The sequence below is a fragment of the Schistocerca gregaria genome, chromosome 5 (assembly GCF_023897955.1).
Source record: "Schistocerca gregaria isolate iqSchGreg1 chromosome 5, iqSchGreg1.2, whole genome shotgun sequence".
NCBI classification, from domain to species: domain Eukaryota; kingdom Metazoa; phylum Arthropoda; class Insecta; order Orthoptera; family Acrididae; genus Schistocerca; species Schistocerca gregaria.
The window spans coordinates 601,294,731-601,313,093 of record NC_064924.1 but is presented as its reverse complement, the minus strand read 5'-3'; the positions used below and the strand labels follow the sequence as shown (position 1 = coordinate 601,313,093).

The following is an 18,363-nucleotide window of genomic DNA, read 5'->3' as shown; positions in this document are numbered from 1 at the left end:
TCTGTTTTTCCCCTCTAGCATAATTACTCTCCTAGCCTTTTGATGGATTTATTAATTTCAGTACCCATCGTTACTATGATGACAAGATAACAATTTATTAATTCCCATCTCTATACTGACACTGTCAAAAGGTCTAAAATGATTCTATTACTTGCCAGTTGTCCAACTGGTTGTTCAAGACAGTGTTCAGAAAATGTGTTCAGATGTACTTTAGAAGACTTGTAACCTGCAGTGAATCCATAGATGTCCCAGTCTATACTCGTTAGATAAGTCGCCTCCAACTAACACCACATGATCTGTTAATTCTGTGCTACTGAGTGTTGGCTTACCCTGAAATGATTCTACAACTGTTAGGGCAGAAACAGGTGGCCAGCAGAAACATCTGATGACTAACTTGAGTTCACCTAGGTCTGCTACTTGTGTCCAGATGACTTCGTGGTCAGGCTGAATTGTGACTTCGGTACAAACAGTATTATTGTACACAGTAAACTGTCTGTTCTTTGACATTACACAGTTTTATTATTACCCTTCTTAAATAAATTTCATTGTTTGTGATGTCTACACATAAAACTATTACTTTATTCAGCCCACAATATGATCCTGGTTCAGCAACAGTAACTGATTACTCCAAAAAGAAGAAACAGTCTCCGTTGCAAAAGTTTTTACTGCTAACATCAGTGATTGTTGGTGCCAGATAGGTTTGCGTATTTTCATGCAACAAAAATTTGTACGTAATTTGAAGATGTGTCAACAGCATGAAACACGTCATTAACAGTACAGTGGGGTGACAGAAGTCTTGGTATACCAAGTATACCACCTAATATTGTGTTGGACCTCCTTGCACCTGGCTTAGTGCAGTAATTCAACATGGCATGGATCCAAGTCATTGGAAGCCTCCTGAAGAATTATTGGGCCATGCTGCTTCTATAGCCATTAATAATTGCAAAAGTGTTGCCAGTGCAGATTTTGTGCTTGAACTGATCTCTCAATAATGTCTTGTAAATGTTCAATGGGATTCATGTCGGGCAACTGGGTGGCCAAATCATTCACTTGAATTGTCCAGAATGTTCTTTGTGACATGGTGTATTGTCACTCATACAAATTCCATCATTGTTTTGGAACATGAAGTTCGTGAATGGCTGAAAATTGTCTCCAAGTAGCCAAACATAACTATTTCCAGTCAATGATTGGTTCAGTTGGACCAGAGGACCCAGGTCAATCAATGTAAAAATGGCCCACACCACATGGAGCCACCACTAGCTTGCACAGTGCCTTGTTGACAACTTTGGTTCACAGCTTGATAGGGGTCTGCGTCACACTCTAACCCTTCCATGAGCTCTTAGCAACTGAAATTAGACCTAACTTGACCTGCCACAGTTTTACAGTCATCTAGAGTCCACCCAATATGGTCACGAGCCCAGGAGAGGCGCTGCAGGTGATGATGTGCTGTTAGAAAATGCACACACATCTGTCGTCTGTTGCCATAGCTCATTAATGCCAAATTTTGCTGCACCGTCCTAACCCACATGTTTGTTGTACAACACACATTGATTTTACGCAGTGTTGCTTATCTGTTGGCACTGACAATTCTATGCAAACTCTTATCACTAATAAATCTAGTCAAATGCTGCTGCTCTCGGTCATGAAACCTGTCAGCCACTGTGTTGTCCGTAGCAAGAGGTAATGCCTGAAATGTGGTTTTCTCAGCACATTCTTGACACTGTGGATCGCTGAATATTGAATCCCCTAATGATTTCTGAAATGGAATGTTCTATGTGTTTAGCTCCAACTACCATTTTGCATTCAAAGTCTGTTAATTCCTGTTGTGTGGCCATAATCACTTGATTCACCTGAGTATGAATGACAGCTCCACCAATACAGTACCTTTTATACCTTGTGTAAGCAATACTAACACCATCTGTACATGTGCATACCATTATCCAATGAGTCCAATGAGCAGCAAATTCATAATCATTTCTTCCCAATGATCACTTATATTTAACCTAACAAATTCTCATAAATCTTTAGTGCAAAACAGACATGTGAGGAAAATGCTGAAATTTTTTTCGTAAATTACTATCAAGTCATCAACAGACACACAAACAAGGATGACGATATTGCTAGCTTTTGAATAAAACTTTCTTCAGAGCTAGGAGACCACGCGCACCCACGTGCGCGCGCGCGCTCACACACACACACACACACACACACACACACACACAGTGATGCACCTCAGGAAACCCCCAAAAGTAACTTCTACAGCCTTCTTAAATCAAAAGGATTGGCCACACAGAATACAGAGTACAATTTGATTCACCTAGCATGATAAATTCAATCAGTATCTTGGCCATTCATTTAACTGTCTTTGAGGCTATGATCTTTATTTATATTGCATTTCTAGATATACAGCCTCATATGGTGCTACCATTAAGGCAGAAAATTGTAACATCCATTAACAATGTTGCCATTTATATCTACCTTTTTACACTTTAGAATCACTGCATTATTTACCCTGAGAATGTGTTTTCCCTGCAGTAGCATAGTATAAATGTATTCACTCATCATGAATACACTCTTCATACACAGCTCCAAAGAATAAGTGCTACTTTTGCTATTCTACTACAAATGTTCTACATTTTATATTAGTCCGTGTCAGTACCAGGCTGGCTATTTAACTGAAGTCACAGCCAATTCATTTGTATATTCCATTTGTATGTTCTTCTAAAGTATGAAAAGGACCTTTCTCTTCAATATCTTACTGTACACAAATTTGTGGCGAACCATTCTGTTGTCTATGAGAGTAATCTGAATGTAGAAAGTGGAAAACAAGAATTAAGTTAACCAATGTTAAGCAAGTATTTTTACCACGCCACAAGTTCCTTCCTCTATGTCGTGTAGTTCATCCTCAGGTGGAGTGAATGTTATCATGTCACAGATAGAGGCTGATGCTAAACTGCCATTATCAGTCTTGTGATACTCATTATATTCTTCTATTGAGGCAAACAGCTGAGGTGCCCAAAGTCTCATGGTGTTCATGCTGCAAAGTAACAAAACACACATAGCCATTTGAAAATGTCACTAACGGTGTTCACAACAGTGGTATGTTAAAGCAGTGTCCTTGATGACAGTGACACCTGTAGAACAGAGCAGTGATTTGACAATAATTAAAAAGCAAAATCTTAACAGTGCACTTTGTAAAAAGCTTTTAAGGCACATGGTAAGAGGAGTTCTATGTCTTACACTAAACTATTGGTTACATGAAAAATGCACTAAAGGAAATCTGAAATTTACATAACAAAACATGATATTAATATCCACATTAAATTCAAAAGCAAAAATTCTGTGAAGTTATATTTATATTCTAAAAGTGGATGTATTGTGCTAAAGAAAGAAACTGTAGACCTTAAATGTGAAAAAATTATATCAGGAAACTAAAGTGATAAAGTGCTAAATCTAAATCAGTGTAAATACAGAAACATGAGGTGTGGCACATATGACACAATCATTTAGAAAGGTATTAAACTGCTGATATAAAACCAACATGTAAGTATAAATGGACAAGTGAAATAATCAAACTAAAAACTGTTGTCATAGCAGAGCAGAAATAAATTAATTTCTCATTCCATAATTTTGCATACAAGACAGCAAAATTTCATCTTTCAATATTTCATCTGCTAATTGTAGGGCCATATTTAAGGAAAGTTGATGTGTGGATTTTAAGTAGGCAAACAAGCATAATTACTAAAACCTTGTCACACATGACTGCCTCTCTTTAGTTTATTGAACATATAAATCTTTCTACTCGTTTTAATCGCCATTTATACTTGGTAATCATTGTTGCTAAATTGTATAATGGTAACTGACTGATACCAGTTTCAATTTGAATATCGTCAAAAAGCTCAGGTCTATTTGCTGCCATTAGATAGAGAAACAAATCGCTACAAATTCAGAAAAATTAAATGATTTGCTGCAGAGGAAAAGCTTCACAAACCGAAAAAGTCAATGATGTTTTGGTCCACCTCTGGCTCTTATGAAAGCAGTTATTCGGCTCGGTATTGATTGACAGTTGTTGGATGTCCTCCTGAGGGATATAGTGCCAAATTCTATTGAATAGGTGTAATCATCAAGATCCCTAGCTGATTGGAGGACCCTGCCCATAATTCTACAAATGTTCTCAACTGAGGAGATACCTGGTGACCTCGCTGGCCAAGGCAGGGATTGGTAAGCACTAAGACAATAGAAACTCACAGTGTGTAGACAGGCATTAGCTTGCTGAAATGTAAGCCCAGGGTGGCTTGCCATGGAGGGCAACAAAATAGAGCATAAAATATTGTTGATGTATTGTTGTGCTGCTAGTGTGCCACTGATGACAACCAAAGAGGTCCAGCTATGAAAAGAAATGGCACCCCAGCCAATCACTCCTGGTTGTCAGGCTATATGGTCGGCGACAGTCAGGTTCATATCCTACCACTGTCTGGGGCATCTCCTGGCATGTCTTTGCTGGTCATTGGAGGCATTGACTGGAGTAGAATTGTCAAACTGAGCTCTGATGACTAGCAAAGACATGTCTGGAGATGCCCCAAACAGCAGTCGGAGACCAACCTGACCATCACCAGCCATAAGGCCTGACAGTAAGGAGTGATAGCCCGGTTGCCATTTCTTTTCATAGCCGGGTCATTTTGGTTGCCATCCATGATACCCTTACAACACAGTGGTATGTCAATGATATTCTAAGCTCCGTTTTGCTGCCCTTCTCAGCAAGCCATCCTGGATTTACATTTCAGCAACATAATGCCCGCCCGCACACAGTAAGAGCTTCTACTGCACCTCTTGGTGCTTGCTATTCCCTACCTTGGTCAGCAAGGTCACAAGATGTCTCCCCAATTGAGAATACTTGGGGCATTATGGGGAGGACCCTCCTACCAGTTTGGTATTATGAGGATCAACACGCCAATTCAACAGAATTTGGCACGATATCCATCAGGAGGACCTGCAACAAATCTATCAATCAATGTCAAGCCGAATAACTGCTTGCATAAGGACCAGAGGGAGCTCAACATGTTATTGACTTGCTTAATTTGTGAAGCTACTTTTCTTGAATAAATCAACTAACTTTTCTAAAATTGCAATGGTTTCCTTGTCTGTACATGTACATCACATCTACTGATTTTCATCCCATTCAGATAATTCCTTCGTGGAGTGTCTTTCTCTCCTAGAATGTTTTCCTACACAACTGGGCTTCTGATCTATCTGCTCTACGGTAGGTTACAGAAAAAGTATTTAATATTCTTTCGCAGGATGTCTTGTAATACCTACCACTTATACCACTAACTACTACAATCAATTACTGTATGATTAAAGTGGCATCCTATGATGACAATATGATTGGGAAATGTATTTACTATAGTGCTGAGGTTTTCTCTAAAGTTTGTGGTTACATCTGGAGGTAGGTTGGTAGTCAGTGGATCTAATTATAGCTTTGTACCCACTCTGAATACTGAGCCTTACTCAAACAATCTTGCTTACGGCTTCAGTTTCTATCTCAGTTCAGTTGAGTTTCTTGTCTACTGTGATAAATACACCACATCCATGTTCCATTGCCAAAATTTTTGATATAAACCCCAGATTTAACCCAAAAATCTCTTATTGTCAATTTTGGGTTTCAGCCAGTCTCCCTTTTCATGTGAACAAGATGAGTTCTTCAACACACTAGACAAGAATGGCTAGAAGTTATACAATTAGAACCCTCTCCTTCAACAACATGAGGGAGTCTCATGATTGCACAACATTCATCAACATTTGTCAACAGAGGAAATATTCGGGTCAAAGTTTATAAGCGTTGTGAGAGTCTCCTCATATCTGTATTTTATTTTGTTAACTCATTTTATACTTTTAGGACACTTCACAATTACTGTCACAAAAACCAAGATATGAACTGTTTGCAGTAACAACACATTCCTCTATATACACTATAACTGTGCTCTGCCAGGTTGATCATTTGGTGTAATGGTTGACTAATACTCTCTTAACTTTTTTTATAGTATGCTTAACTGTTTTTAGGCTTATGATGTTATTACAACACCATGGCAGAAAGCAGTATATGAAAGTTTAATTCACAAGGAGACATTACCAACTTGGTAAAATATTTTAAAGGAGAACAAAGCACACTAGCAAGATATCAGCCACAATGACTGACTGCAAGTGAAAATACAGGCCACATTCAGTTATGTTCTTCTGAATGTACAGCTTTTAAATATTTGTGCATACTGGTTGTTTGTCACTCACTCCATCCAACTGCAGCCACCTAATAGCCAAGTGTGATGTACTGTATAGTGGAGTGACTGCCAGTGCCCTCCTATTTGCAAGATGTTGATGGTGGAGGAAAATTAACGGAGAAGGAGGTCATGTCTGCCCACTGTGTTTTGAAATGTTCGACAACACATGCTACTTTATGAGAAAAGGAAGTAATATGAGTATATAACATGTAAACCTCTAGCACGAATATTTTTCAATATTATCTTAACAATATTCTCTTACGGATATACAGTTTGTTAATCTACAATGTGTTTGTGAATCATAACATAAAAGTTTTCCAAGAAAAAGAGACTTCTGGCAACAGTTCCAGGTTAAAAACTGCACACATTGACATAGTGAACAAAGCACTATTGTGTGTTGGTTCGCCGACATTATGAACAAAAACTTCTTATTCACTTCATTGTACAGTTCTTTCACTCTTGAGCATTAGGTAGCTGCAGTGGGGTAGAACGAGTGACAACCGGTGAGCATTTTACATCTTACGTCCTTGAAGCAAGACATTCTGACAAATTATAATAGGTGTGGCTAATAAGCAATCATAGACCTTGCTGTTGGTGGGGAGACTTGCTTGCCTCAGTGATACAGATAGCTGTACCATAGGTGCAACGGCAATGGAGAGGTATCTGTTGAGAGGCCAGATAAATGCGTGGTTCTTGAAGAGAGGCAGTAGCCTTTTCAGTAGTTTCACGGGTCACAGTCTGGATGATTGACTGAACTGACCTCGTAACGTCATTGACTGAACTGGCCTTGTAACATCAACCAATACAGCCACGCTGTGCCATTACTGTGAATCGCTGAAAGTAAGGGAACATTACAGCTGTAATTTTTCCCGAGGGTATGCAACTCTACTTTATGGTTTTAAATGACAATACCATCCTCTTGGGTAAAATATTCCAGAGGTACAATAGTCCTCTTTTGGATATCTGGGCAGGGAATCAGGAGGACATTGTTATCAGCAAAAACAAAATTGGCAAACTATGGATCAGAGCGTGAAATGTCAGATCCTTTAATCGGGCAAGTAGGCTAGAAAATTTAAAAAGGTAAATGGATACGTTAAAGTTATATGTAGTGGGAATTACTGAAGTTTGATGGCAGGAGGAACAGGACTTCTGGTCACGTGAATGCAGGGTTATAAATACAAAATCAGATAGTGGAATGCAGGAGTAGCTTCAATAATAAATTTAAAAAAAAAGATAGGAATGTGGATAAGCTACTACCAACAGCATAGTGGTGCATTATTGCAGCTGAGATAGACACAAAACCCACACTCACCACAGCAATACATGTTTATGAGAGAGATGAGACCTTGATAAACTGAAAGAACCAAAGGTTGCTGAGAGTTTCAGAGGGAGCATTAGGGAAAGGAACGGGGGAAAGGAACACAGTAGAAGGAGAATGTGTAGCTATGAGAGATGAAATACAGAAGGCAGCAGAGGGTCAAATACGTAAAAAGTTGAGGGCTAGTAGAAATATATGGGTAACACAAAAGATATTGAATTTAATTGATGACAGGAGAAAATGAAGCAGGCAAAAAGGGAATACAAATGTCTCAAAAATGAGATTAACAGGAAGTGCAAAATGGCTAAGCAGGAATGACTAGAGAAAAAATGTAAGAATGTAGAAACATATATCACTAGGGGGCAAGATATATGTGCTCTTCCCTCTGAACTCCTTTTGTCTTCTTGTATAGCCACTGATTCATCTTTGAAAAACCTGCCTCACACTGTCTTGCTATCACCTCTCTATCTCCTTCCCTACTCCCTTGCCACCTCCACGTACTGCACTCAATAACTGATAATCAACAGTCAGTCTCACTGTACCCATGGGTGTGGTAATTTAGGTGTCTACGTTGTTGTGTGTGCAAATGTGTGCACTTTTGCTACAGAAAGAGCAAGAGCTCCAAAGCTAGTGTTTCTACGTGCTACACATCAGACAGCTACAGGTGAGCAGTTGCCTATCCTCTTCTTCTTCTTCTTCTTCTTCTTCTTCTTCTATTGCTTACTGATCTCTACTTCTCATACCATAAGTGATTCTTACTTTTTGGAGTTCATAATAGAACTCCTCTCAAGATTAAGTGTTATGCCTTTTGTTATGAACCAATAGTGAATTTGCTGGGTATGTACAGACTGACGAAAAAGAGCTACAATGTTCAACTTCATATTTCTATATTTATCCACTGTTCAATGTCTCAGCTATAGAGTGGGAGGTTTCATTCATTTACTCATTCAGTGCATGACAAAGTTTTTGCGCAATGGTGTAAATGAATCTGCTCAAAAATCTTAGTGCATTAGTGAAAAAACAAGTAAAAATCTTTAACTTGCCCAAATAAGGTAGAATACTGAATGACAAAGATCATCAAAGCTCTTGGTAAAAGTGGCTTGATAAATAGGCGTTTGGCTTCCTTCAGCCCACCACCCAGTGCTGAGCCTGGACTTCCATTTGCTGAAGTGGATCTAGTTATTGATTCAGTTTCATAAGGTGTTTCCTTCTTCAGTTGGTGTACCTATAACATAATAAAAAAAAACACACATTGGAATTATAATAAAATGATTAATTTCTTACTTCATTCCTACACTAAAAACTGTATGGTAATTTATAAATTTATGCTTATGTGATAACAACTAACCATTATTCAATTTGAATGATAGTTTAATGAGTGGCTGATATGATTCAGTCACTTAATTAAAGCTTGACTACTGTCCTTCCTCATATGTTTGTAGTTTTACATGGTGACCAAACAATATGCTGTTCACATATTGCACACATTTCTGAACAGTGAAACCTATGTAAATGTAAGCTTCCACAGCCATTGTCACAGTCAGTAAAATTCTTCTGGGTTTGCGACTGCATTGTCAGCTGTAAAATTCCAACGTTTCAGCAACTATTGCAAGACGCCTTCCTCAGGGTGTATTTGCTAAACTGCTGAATCATCGGAATTTTGTAGTTGACAATGCAGTCCCAAACCCAAAGAGTTTTATTGACAGTGAAACCCATGTTATATATCTTTACCAAAGTATTTCAAGAAGGGAATAATTTAATCATTTAGATCCTGTTGAAATGGCAGAAGCAACAGAGTACCAGACTAGGAACAGAACAGAAAATGAAGGCTGCTAATGGGACTGAGAAACTTGGAAATTTACTACTAACAATCTTCTGGGCTTGATAATAGGGCCATAGATAACATTTCATTACATTTGTTCTGGCATTACCACAAGCACCGGGATGAAGACGAAGAATGCAAGACCAGAGAAGGCGGTGAAACAACGTCGGCCAATGGTGCGAGGAATAAGAGCATCCTCAAACTGAAGTGAATATAAGTGCTGCTCCAGCCTAGGCCAGACATTAGTGGAATGTATTCACAGAGTATAGCAGGGCCTAGAAGAGAGTACTATGAATTCAGTATTGGTGATCCACAAACTATGTGACAAACTTGCCTGAACTCAACTTGGTTGCATGTCGCCCTTCGTTTGCAACACCTTTGTAAATATAGGTTAAGTATTGTCATTCTGCTTTATAGATATAAATCTACTAATCTTATTTGCTTGAATTGTTGTATAGCATTCCAAGAACGCAGCATCCCTTAGGCACCCTATACGAGAAGAGTGGGTATGACCCAACAACTGGCAGCGAGGATGGGATTCTCATCACACGGCCCATGTCATTAATGCAGCATATTCCAAGTGTGCAACTAGCAAGCATGCATGCAGTTTAGTCAGTGAAATGTCAGTCAAACAAACTTTTTGTTCAATTACTTATTTGTGGGAAATTTGTGAAATTTCACCTGGACATGGAGGCCTCTATCACATTGCTAAATCATTACACATATGAAGTGTTAGGCTCTCCACACCTGTCAAACTAGCACACAAATGACGGCTTATGATGGGCAAGACACTCCAGTTCTCAGAACATGTACTTTGCCTGCTATGTGTCGTTTGCATATGCAAACAGTGACTTTCACATTGGTCAAATCATGCGAGTGTGAGAACATATTTGGTCTTGATTCTTTTGATTTGTTTGGGTTTAACATTCAGGACAATGTGTTGTCAGTGTCTGCATTCAATGCAAAAGACAGTGCAGCTAGCTTGCTAAAAGAATTCCTGGAACTCTTTTCTGAAGGTTTAGCAAAAGCTAATAATTTTTTTGCACACATGTTAGTCTGAAAGACAATGCTCAGCCAAAATTTTGCCTCGCCAGAACTGTTCCCATTGCATTACGGGACAAAGTCGCTGCTGAACCTAAAGAATTGCGAGATAGTGGAGTTATTGCGCCCGTATTAACTACTCAATTGGCAAGTCCACTGGTTTTGCTCCCCAAACCTTCAGGTCGCATTCACCTCTGTGTTGACATAGTCTACAGTCAACCCACAAACTGTCATTGATTCTTATCCATTGCCACACCCAAGGGATTTTACGGACAAATTAGGCACTGGACACTGCTTTTCAAAAATTGATTTGCGCGATGCATATCTTCAAATGCTGCTGCTCAATGAAGAATCTCAAAGGGAGTGTAGTGAATACTCACTTGGGCTTGTTTAAATATTTGCATTTGTCTTTTGCCAGTGCCTCCATACCCACCATTTTCCAACGGTATTTGGAACAGCTGACTGCACAAGTGCCAAACTGTTCAAACTATCTGGACGACATTATAATAGCAGGTCATATACCAGAAGAACATATTGCAAATTTATGTGCCTTGTTTCGTGTGTTCTCTGATGCAGGACAAAAGTGTGGACTGGACAAGTATGATTTTTTAAAACCTGAATTGCAGTATCTTGGTCATATCATAAACAGTCAAGGTGTACATCCTCTTCAGTCATATTTGTTAGCCATTTGAAACTTGCCAGTTCATTGCAATATCACTGAATTGGAGTCAGTCTTATGGAAAATAAACTATTATATTCAGTTCATACCAAATGCTGCACAAATCATGGCTCCATTGCATCGCTTGACTCGCAAGAATGTCCCACTTATCTGGACAGATGAGTGCCAAGCAGCTTTTCAAAAACTTAAAGATGCATTGCTCAGTGATCGATGCCCACTTTGATCCTGGCAAACCAGTTACATTGGAAGTTGATGCTTCCTCTTACAGAATGCTTTCACACAGAATTGGTGATAAAGACAGACCTATTGCTTCTGCATCAAAAGTGTTATATTCACAATCTGAGAAAGAAGCTTTGGCTATTGTGTATGGTGTCACCAAATTCCACCACTATTTTTATGGCAGAAAATTCTACTTAGTAATGGATCACAAGCCTTTGCAGTGCTTCATCCTTCATCCGACAAAACCGGTTCCTGTACAAACTGCCCAAAAATTCAAAGATGGGCTTTGTTGTTGTCTCAATACCAGAGCACAAGATTGTGTATCATCTGATGGCTCAACATGGTAATTTTTACTACTTCTGATTGGACCTCATACAGACTTTGACACTTCTGCTACATCTTGTTGTCACATTAATGCTCAGCATTCTGAATTGCTTCAATATTTTGTGCTGAACTATAAGAAAATTGCACAGGCCATGGATGCTGATCCAAAATTGAATGTTTTGCTCAACTACATTCGCACATCTTGGCCTCATTCTTTGCATTGCATAAAGAACTCTGTAGTGTGCTGATACTTTGCATGTCGACATAGCCTCGCTGTACAGAAAGGTGTGACTTGTTCAGAATGACAGTGGACAGTCAAGAGTGTTGATCCCTAAAGTTTTGCAAAAAGAAGTGTTGCAATTACTTCACCAAGGACACTGGAGGATTGTTCATATGAAAGTGTCAGCGCACCGACACTGTACCTGGCAGCGTATGGACGCCCAAATAGAAGAGATGACTTCACAGTGTCACGCATGCGCAGAAAATCAGTCCGCTCCGCCACAGAAGTTCTCTGCTTTGCCTAAATCGCAATACCCATGGCAATCACAATACCCATGGCAACGTGTGCACATAGAGTTTGCAGGACCCTTTTGGATCACCCACTGGTTGATTGTGCTTGACTCATACAGCCAGTTTCCTTTTGTGGTGCCTACGAACTCGAGAATGTCACGTAGCAATATTCAGGTGTTGTCATTGACTTTTTACCTTGAATGTTTACCTGAAATAATAGTGTCCGAAAATGGGACGCAGTTCAAGTCAAATGAATTTGAAACATTCTGTGAATGCAATGGCATACAGTACCTAACTAGTGCACTGTTCCATCCACAGTCAAACGGTGAAGTGGAACATTCTTTCAGAACCTTCAAGCAAACAGATGGCTAAACTTCACTCTGCACACACCAGGGATCAAGCATTGCAACTGTTTCTTGCCTCGTATCATTCACACCCATGAGATTGACCATCGCTGGCTGAATTGCTTCAAAGCCACTGCCATTGGACACTGCTCCATCCTCCTCAGCACCCGGCACTGAAGAAAGGCCACAAGTATTTGCGCCACATGATATTATCTTTTACAGGGTGTTTAGCAGCAGCAGCAGACGGTGGGTGCGAGGTGAGATCATCCGTGGACTTGGTGCTTGCATGTATCTTTTTTCAGATCCAGATGGTTTGCAGCACCGCCATCAAAATCAACTTTGCCTCTGTCATGTCCACGATGATCTTTCAGTCCCTCTTCCCCCAGATTCACGGGTCCAGAGGGCAGCGCGGCCACAACAGCTGCTAGAGGGTGTCATCATGACATGGAAACGGAGCCTTTGCCTCTTCTGCTTCCTCTCGTCCTACTGATGGAGCTGGACCTGGCCACACCACAGCCGTTGCTGCCTTCTTCATCTGGTACATTGCAGCAGGAGGTGGACGCATACACTTCTGGTCATTTTCTGGGGGACGTTTCCGCCAGAGTGCAGGCCAGATGGTGGGGTACGAACGGAAGCTTGATGCCCCCTGCAGCCACAGCTACCGACCCAATGTTGCACTCACACTCCTGCATCCTCCACTGTGGTCGCACTCCCTACACAATGACGGTCCATCGCTTTGGGGGCAGGGGAAAGGAATGTTCTGGCATAACCACAAGCGCTGGAATGAAGACAAAGAATGCAAGATCAGGGAAGGTAGTGAAATAACTTTGGCCAATGGTGCACAGAATATGAGATGCGACAAAGTAATGAGACTGATGTGAAAAAAATGTTGCTTACCATTATAGTCAAGTTTAGTGTGGTCACTTTCAAAGTAGTTCCCTTCTGATTGCATAGACTTTTTCCAGCTCTTCTGCCACTGGTGGTAACATTTCTGAAACTCATCTTCTGTAATATCTTCCAAGACCCTTGTCACAACTTTTTGGACATCTTGCGTTGTTTGATTGTTTGAAAATGGTGTCCCTTGACCGCCGTTTTGACCCTTGGACATAGAAAAAAGTCGCACGGAGCGATATTTGTTGGATAAGGTAGTACTGAAATTTGTCTTGAGGTTAAAAATTGCTGTAGTGACAAAGCAGTATGGGATGGCATGTTATCATGATGCAAAATCCAATTATCAGCAATGTTGGCACGGACACGAAGAACTCTTTTACGAAGTCTTTCTAAAATTTCTTTGTAGTACTACTGGTTAACTGTTCGTCCAGGAGGCACCCACTTGTTATGAACAATTCCCTTGGAATCAAAGAAGCACACAAGCATGCATTTTACTTTTGACTTTGAGGTGTGAGCTTTTTTGGGTCTGGGTGATCCCTTTGAGCACCATTGTGAACTATGGCGTTTTGTCTCTGGATTGTACTGAAAAAAAAAAAAAAAAAAAAAACAACTTTCATCACCAGTGATAACACGGCTCAACAATTCTAGATTGTTTTCCAATTGCTCTAACAGATCAGCTGCCACATTTTTCTGTGTTTCTCTCTATTGTGTTGTGAGATTTTTGGGGATCATTTTTGCACAAATCTTTGTCATACCAAGATCTTCAGCTATTATTAGTGAACCATTCCTTGATTGATGTTCAGTTCTTCTGCTATCATTTTCATGGATAATCTTCGATTAGATCGTACGAGTTCACGCACCCTGGCCACGTTGACATCTGTCCGTGAGGTTGATGGTCGTCCACTGCGGTCTTCATCTTCAACATTCGTTCTGCCTTCACTAAACATTTTATGCCAATGAAAAACTTGAGCTCGTGACATAACCATCTCTCCAAAAGCCTTCTGAAGCTTACCATAAGATGTCGTCATGTTTTCACACAATTTAATGCAAAAAGAAATTGCATACCATTGCGCTTATGCGGTTCCATTTCCGTGACAAGAGACACAAACACGTGTTAACTTATAACAGCACAACTCACGACTGAGCAGCTGCATCAATGTGCTGCTTGGACTAGAAGCAGCTTATAGACCAAGGTCAAAGATATTTTGCTTATGCAAGCCTGCAGGGTTGCCACATTTTGCAAAGGAAATCAGTCTCATTACTTTATTGCCACACCTCATAGGACCACACCACGACAGGAGCGTCCTCAAACCAAAGTGAATATAAGCACCGCTCATGCCAGCCTCAGCTGGACACTAGTGGAATGTATTCATGGAGCATAGTGGAATGTATTCATGGAGCATAGCACTACAAATTCAGTATTGGTGATCCACAGACTGTGTGACAATCTTGCATGAACTCTGAATTGGCTGCATGTCGCTCTTCATTTGTGACACCTTTGCAAATACATATTAAGTATTGTCATTCTGCTTTATAGAAATAAAACTAATAATGTTATTTGCTTCAATTGTTGTATAGTATTCCGAGAATGCAGCATCCCTTAGGCACCCTATATGAGACGAGTGGGCTAGACCCAACAACATTAGCCATATTTTGTAGATCCCACAGAATGACCTATACCTGTACTCTGTGAACCACTTTGCCATTGTAGGGAAGAATGATTGTTTAAATGCCTCTGTGTATGCTGTAATTAATTTAATCTTGTACTCGTGATCCATGCGGAAGCAATATGTAGGAGATTTGTAGTATATTCTTAGAGTTATCACCTAAGGCCAATACTTTAAATTTTAGACTTTCTCAAGATATTTTACGTCTATCTTCAAGAATCTGCCAGTTCAGTTTCTTAATGATCTCTGCTACTCTCTCCGGTGGGTCAAACAAAACTGTGACCATTCCTGCTGCTATTCTCTGCACATGTTCAAATGTCCCCTGCTAGTCCTATTTGGAATGAGTCCTATACACTTTAGCAACATTCTAGGATGGATCACATGAGTGATTTGTAACCAATGTCATTTGTATACTGATTGAATTTCCATAGAATTCTACCCACAAACTGAAGCGTGCTACCTTCCTTACTGACAACTAGGCCTACGTGATTGGTCCATTTCATGTTCCTACTAAGTGTTACACCCTGGTATTCACACAAGTTTCCAATTGTGACTCACTGGTATATTCAAGGATACTATATTTTTTCATTTTGTTATATGCACAATTTTAGTTTCTGAACACTTAAAGCAAGTTACCAATATTTGCACCACCTTATCTCGGTTTGATTGAATATCTGTACAACTTTGTTTAGACTGTACTTCATTGTAGACAACTGTATCATCTGCAAAACATCTGACATTACTATTAATATTGTCCACAAGATCATTAATATATAACATGAACAGCAAGGAACCCAAGACACTTCCCTAGGGTACAGCCAAAGTTACTTCTACATCTGTCGATAACTTCCCATCCAAGATAACAAGCTGCATTCTCCCTACCAAAATATCCTCAATTCAATCACAAATTTCATCTGATACCTCTTATTATTATACTTTTGATAAGAGGCACTGGGGAGGCACTGAGTCAAATGGTTCTCAGAAATCGAGAAATACTACCTCTACCTGACTACCTTGATCCATGGCTTTGAAGATGTCATGTGCAAAGAGGCAAGTTAGGTTTCACATGATCTATATTTTCAAAATCCATGCTGGTTGGCATGGAGGAGGTCATTCTGTGAAAGATACCTCATTATGTCTGAACTCAGAATATGTTCTAAGATTCTACAACAAATGGATGTCAAGGATATATGATGGTAGTTTTGTGGATCACTTCTTCTACCCATCTGTGCTTTCTTCTAGCTATTGGGCACAGCTTTTTGTTTGAAGGATCTAAGATAGATTATAGTTATAAAAGGGGCTAACTCAACCGCAAATTGAGTGTAGAATCTGAAGGATTCCACCGGGTCCTGGAACTTTGTTAAGTTTTAATGATTTCAGTTGTTTCTCAATGCCACCAACACTAATATCCATTTCACTAATCTTTTCAGTCTTATAAGAACTTAATTCTGGTAGTACTCATAGATTTTTCTTTGTAAAGGAACATCTGAGAACAGAGTTAAGCATTTATGCTTTTGCTTTGCTACTCTAAATTTCAGTTTGTGGTTTGTCCATGAGCGAATGCATGCTAACTTTGGTGCCACTAACAGACTTTCTCCTTACAATATTCTGTTCAGTAGTCACTGAAGGCTTCACACATCTCTCGACAAAGCCAACATTTGTCATTCAGCACCTCTCTATCTCTAGCCCTATGGTTTGTTATATGCTTATAATGCAGAAATCTCTGTTTCTTTATAAGATTCTTTAGAATGAGTGTATACTGAGGAAGGCCTGTCCCATTATGAACTGTTTTACTGAGTACATATCTATTCAGTGCATGTTCAACTATTCTTTTAAACTTATAGTTCCTCAACTCATAGTTCCTCTACAAGCCTCTGTCCTAAGCTAAACATTTCCAGTTCTTCACTGGGACATGACACTACTGCTGCTCTACTGCTTGTTTTAGTTACACTTTGTACTTTGGTATTCATTGTTGCTATAACTGTCTCATTGTCACTGATATCAGTTTCAAAGTGGACTTCCTCATAGAGGAAATGTCTCCCGGACGAGGAAAAAAGTCAAACACATACATTTTATTAAAGTGCAATACAATGACGTGACTTAACATTATGAAAAATTGTAGCATTGCACAGCTAAAATTAAAGAGACAGAATATTAATGAATAAAACAGTTGTCAAAAGGCAAGGTATTTTGAAGAGGTCCCTGCAGGATGTTCTACAGCTAACACCAAACGCTGTTCTTCCAACAACTGGTGGGATGTAATGGTGTTACAGGCCAAATACATATGGATCTGACAAACAATATGCACGCTTCATGGAATGTACAGCTGGCCCTTACCACTCAACTACAAGTTTACATCAATACTGCCAGGTGGTAGCACACGGCAGTAGGCTTTTATCCTCGATCACTTGGCATAAATCCTGCTAGATGGCAGCACACTCCTGAGATATGCCAATGCACTCACTATACAGTAAAATTAGATAGGATATCAGTATACGTTATAGTTATACTGGCAGAAGAACCTATTTTGTGGGTTTCTGAATGAGTTATAGGATATTAAGTTTTGAGTTTTATCATACAGTAGTCAGCTTGAGGTGTTGAGAACCATAAAGGACAACATTGACGATTGAGAGATTGTAGCATTTATTCATGCTTTTGAAATCTCTTGACCTTATGGTGAGTCTGGTTTATACGTGCAGTTTGAGTTGGTTGTTTACTGTGCTGGAATCAGCTTTCACATGCAGTGCCAACATGAACTCTGTTGATTCTGCTTTAAGTGCTAACAGAACAGAAAATTACCAGGGTAAGTTAATTGCAAAGGAGCTAAGGACTCCCAGACCAAATTCGTTGACTCAGAAAGTGATGAAATAAAATGAGTGTGCTTACAAGTGAACGTAAGTTGTTGTATATGTGCAATGTAAGAATGTCCCAGAAGTTAATTCATGGACTAATGCATGTGTAAAGGATCTCATACATTTGTCCAAAAATAAAAAAGCACAAAAACTCCCCTTACACAAAAGTTTGAGGCAGGGAGTAGTGTAAGCTTCAGCATTATTTTTTTCTTGCCCTAAACTGTACTTAATTTTGTACAAAACAACAAAATTCCACAAAAAATACTTTCTTTTTCAGATGAGTTATGCATATTGTTATAATAATAATAATAATAATAATAATAATAATAACCCGCGGAGGCCCGGGAAAAGAATAGGCCTCCGGTACGATCTGCCAGTCGTAAAAGGCGACAAAAAGAACAAACCACTAATAGGGCTAACC

General features: G+C 39.5%; 1 protein-coding gene across 2 annotated transcripts in view; it reads right to left on the bottom strand.

Annotated features, from left to right (window-relative positions):
* LOC126272231 (synaptic vesicle glycoprotein 2C-like) overlaps positions 1–18,363 on the bottom strand; it is a 335,261-nt gene that overhangs the window by 32,491 nt on the left and 284,407 nt on the right. For both annotated transcript variants that reach the window (XM_049974932.1, XM_049974933.1), the window contains exons 7-8: positions 8,637–8,818; positions 2,866–3,037 (exon numbers count right to left, since the gene is read on the bottom strand). In XM_049974932.1, coding sequence (XP_049830889.1) covers positions 2,866–3,037; positions 8,637–8,818 — 354 coding nt within the window. The remainder of the gene's footprint in view (positions 1–2,865; positions 3,038–8,636; positions 8,819–18,363) is intronic.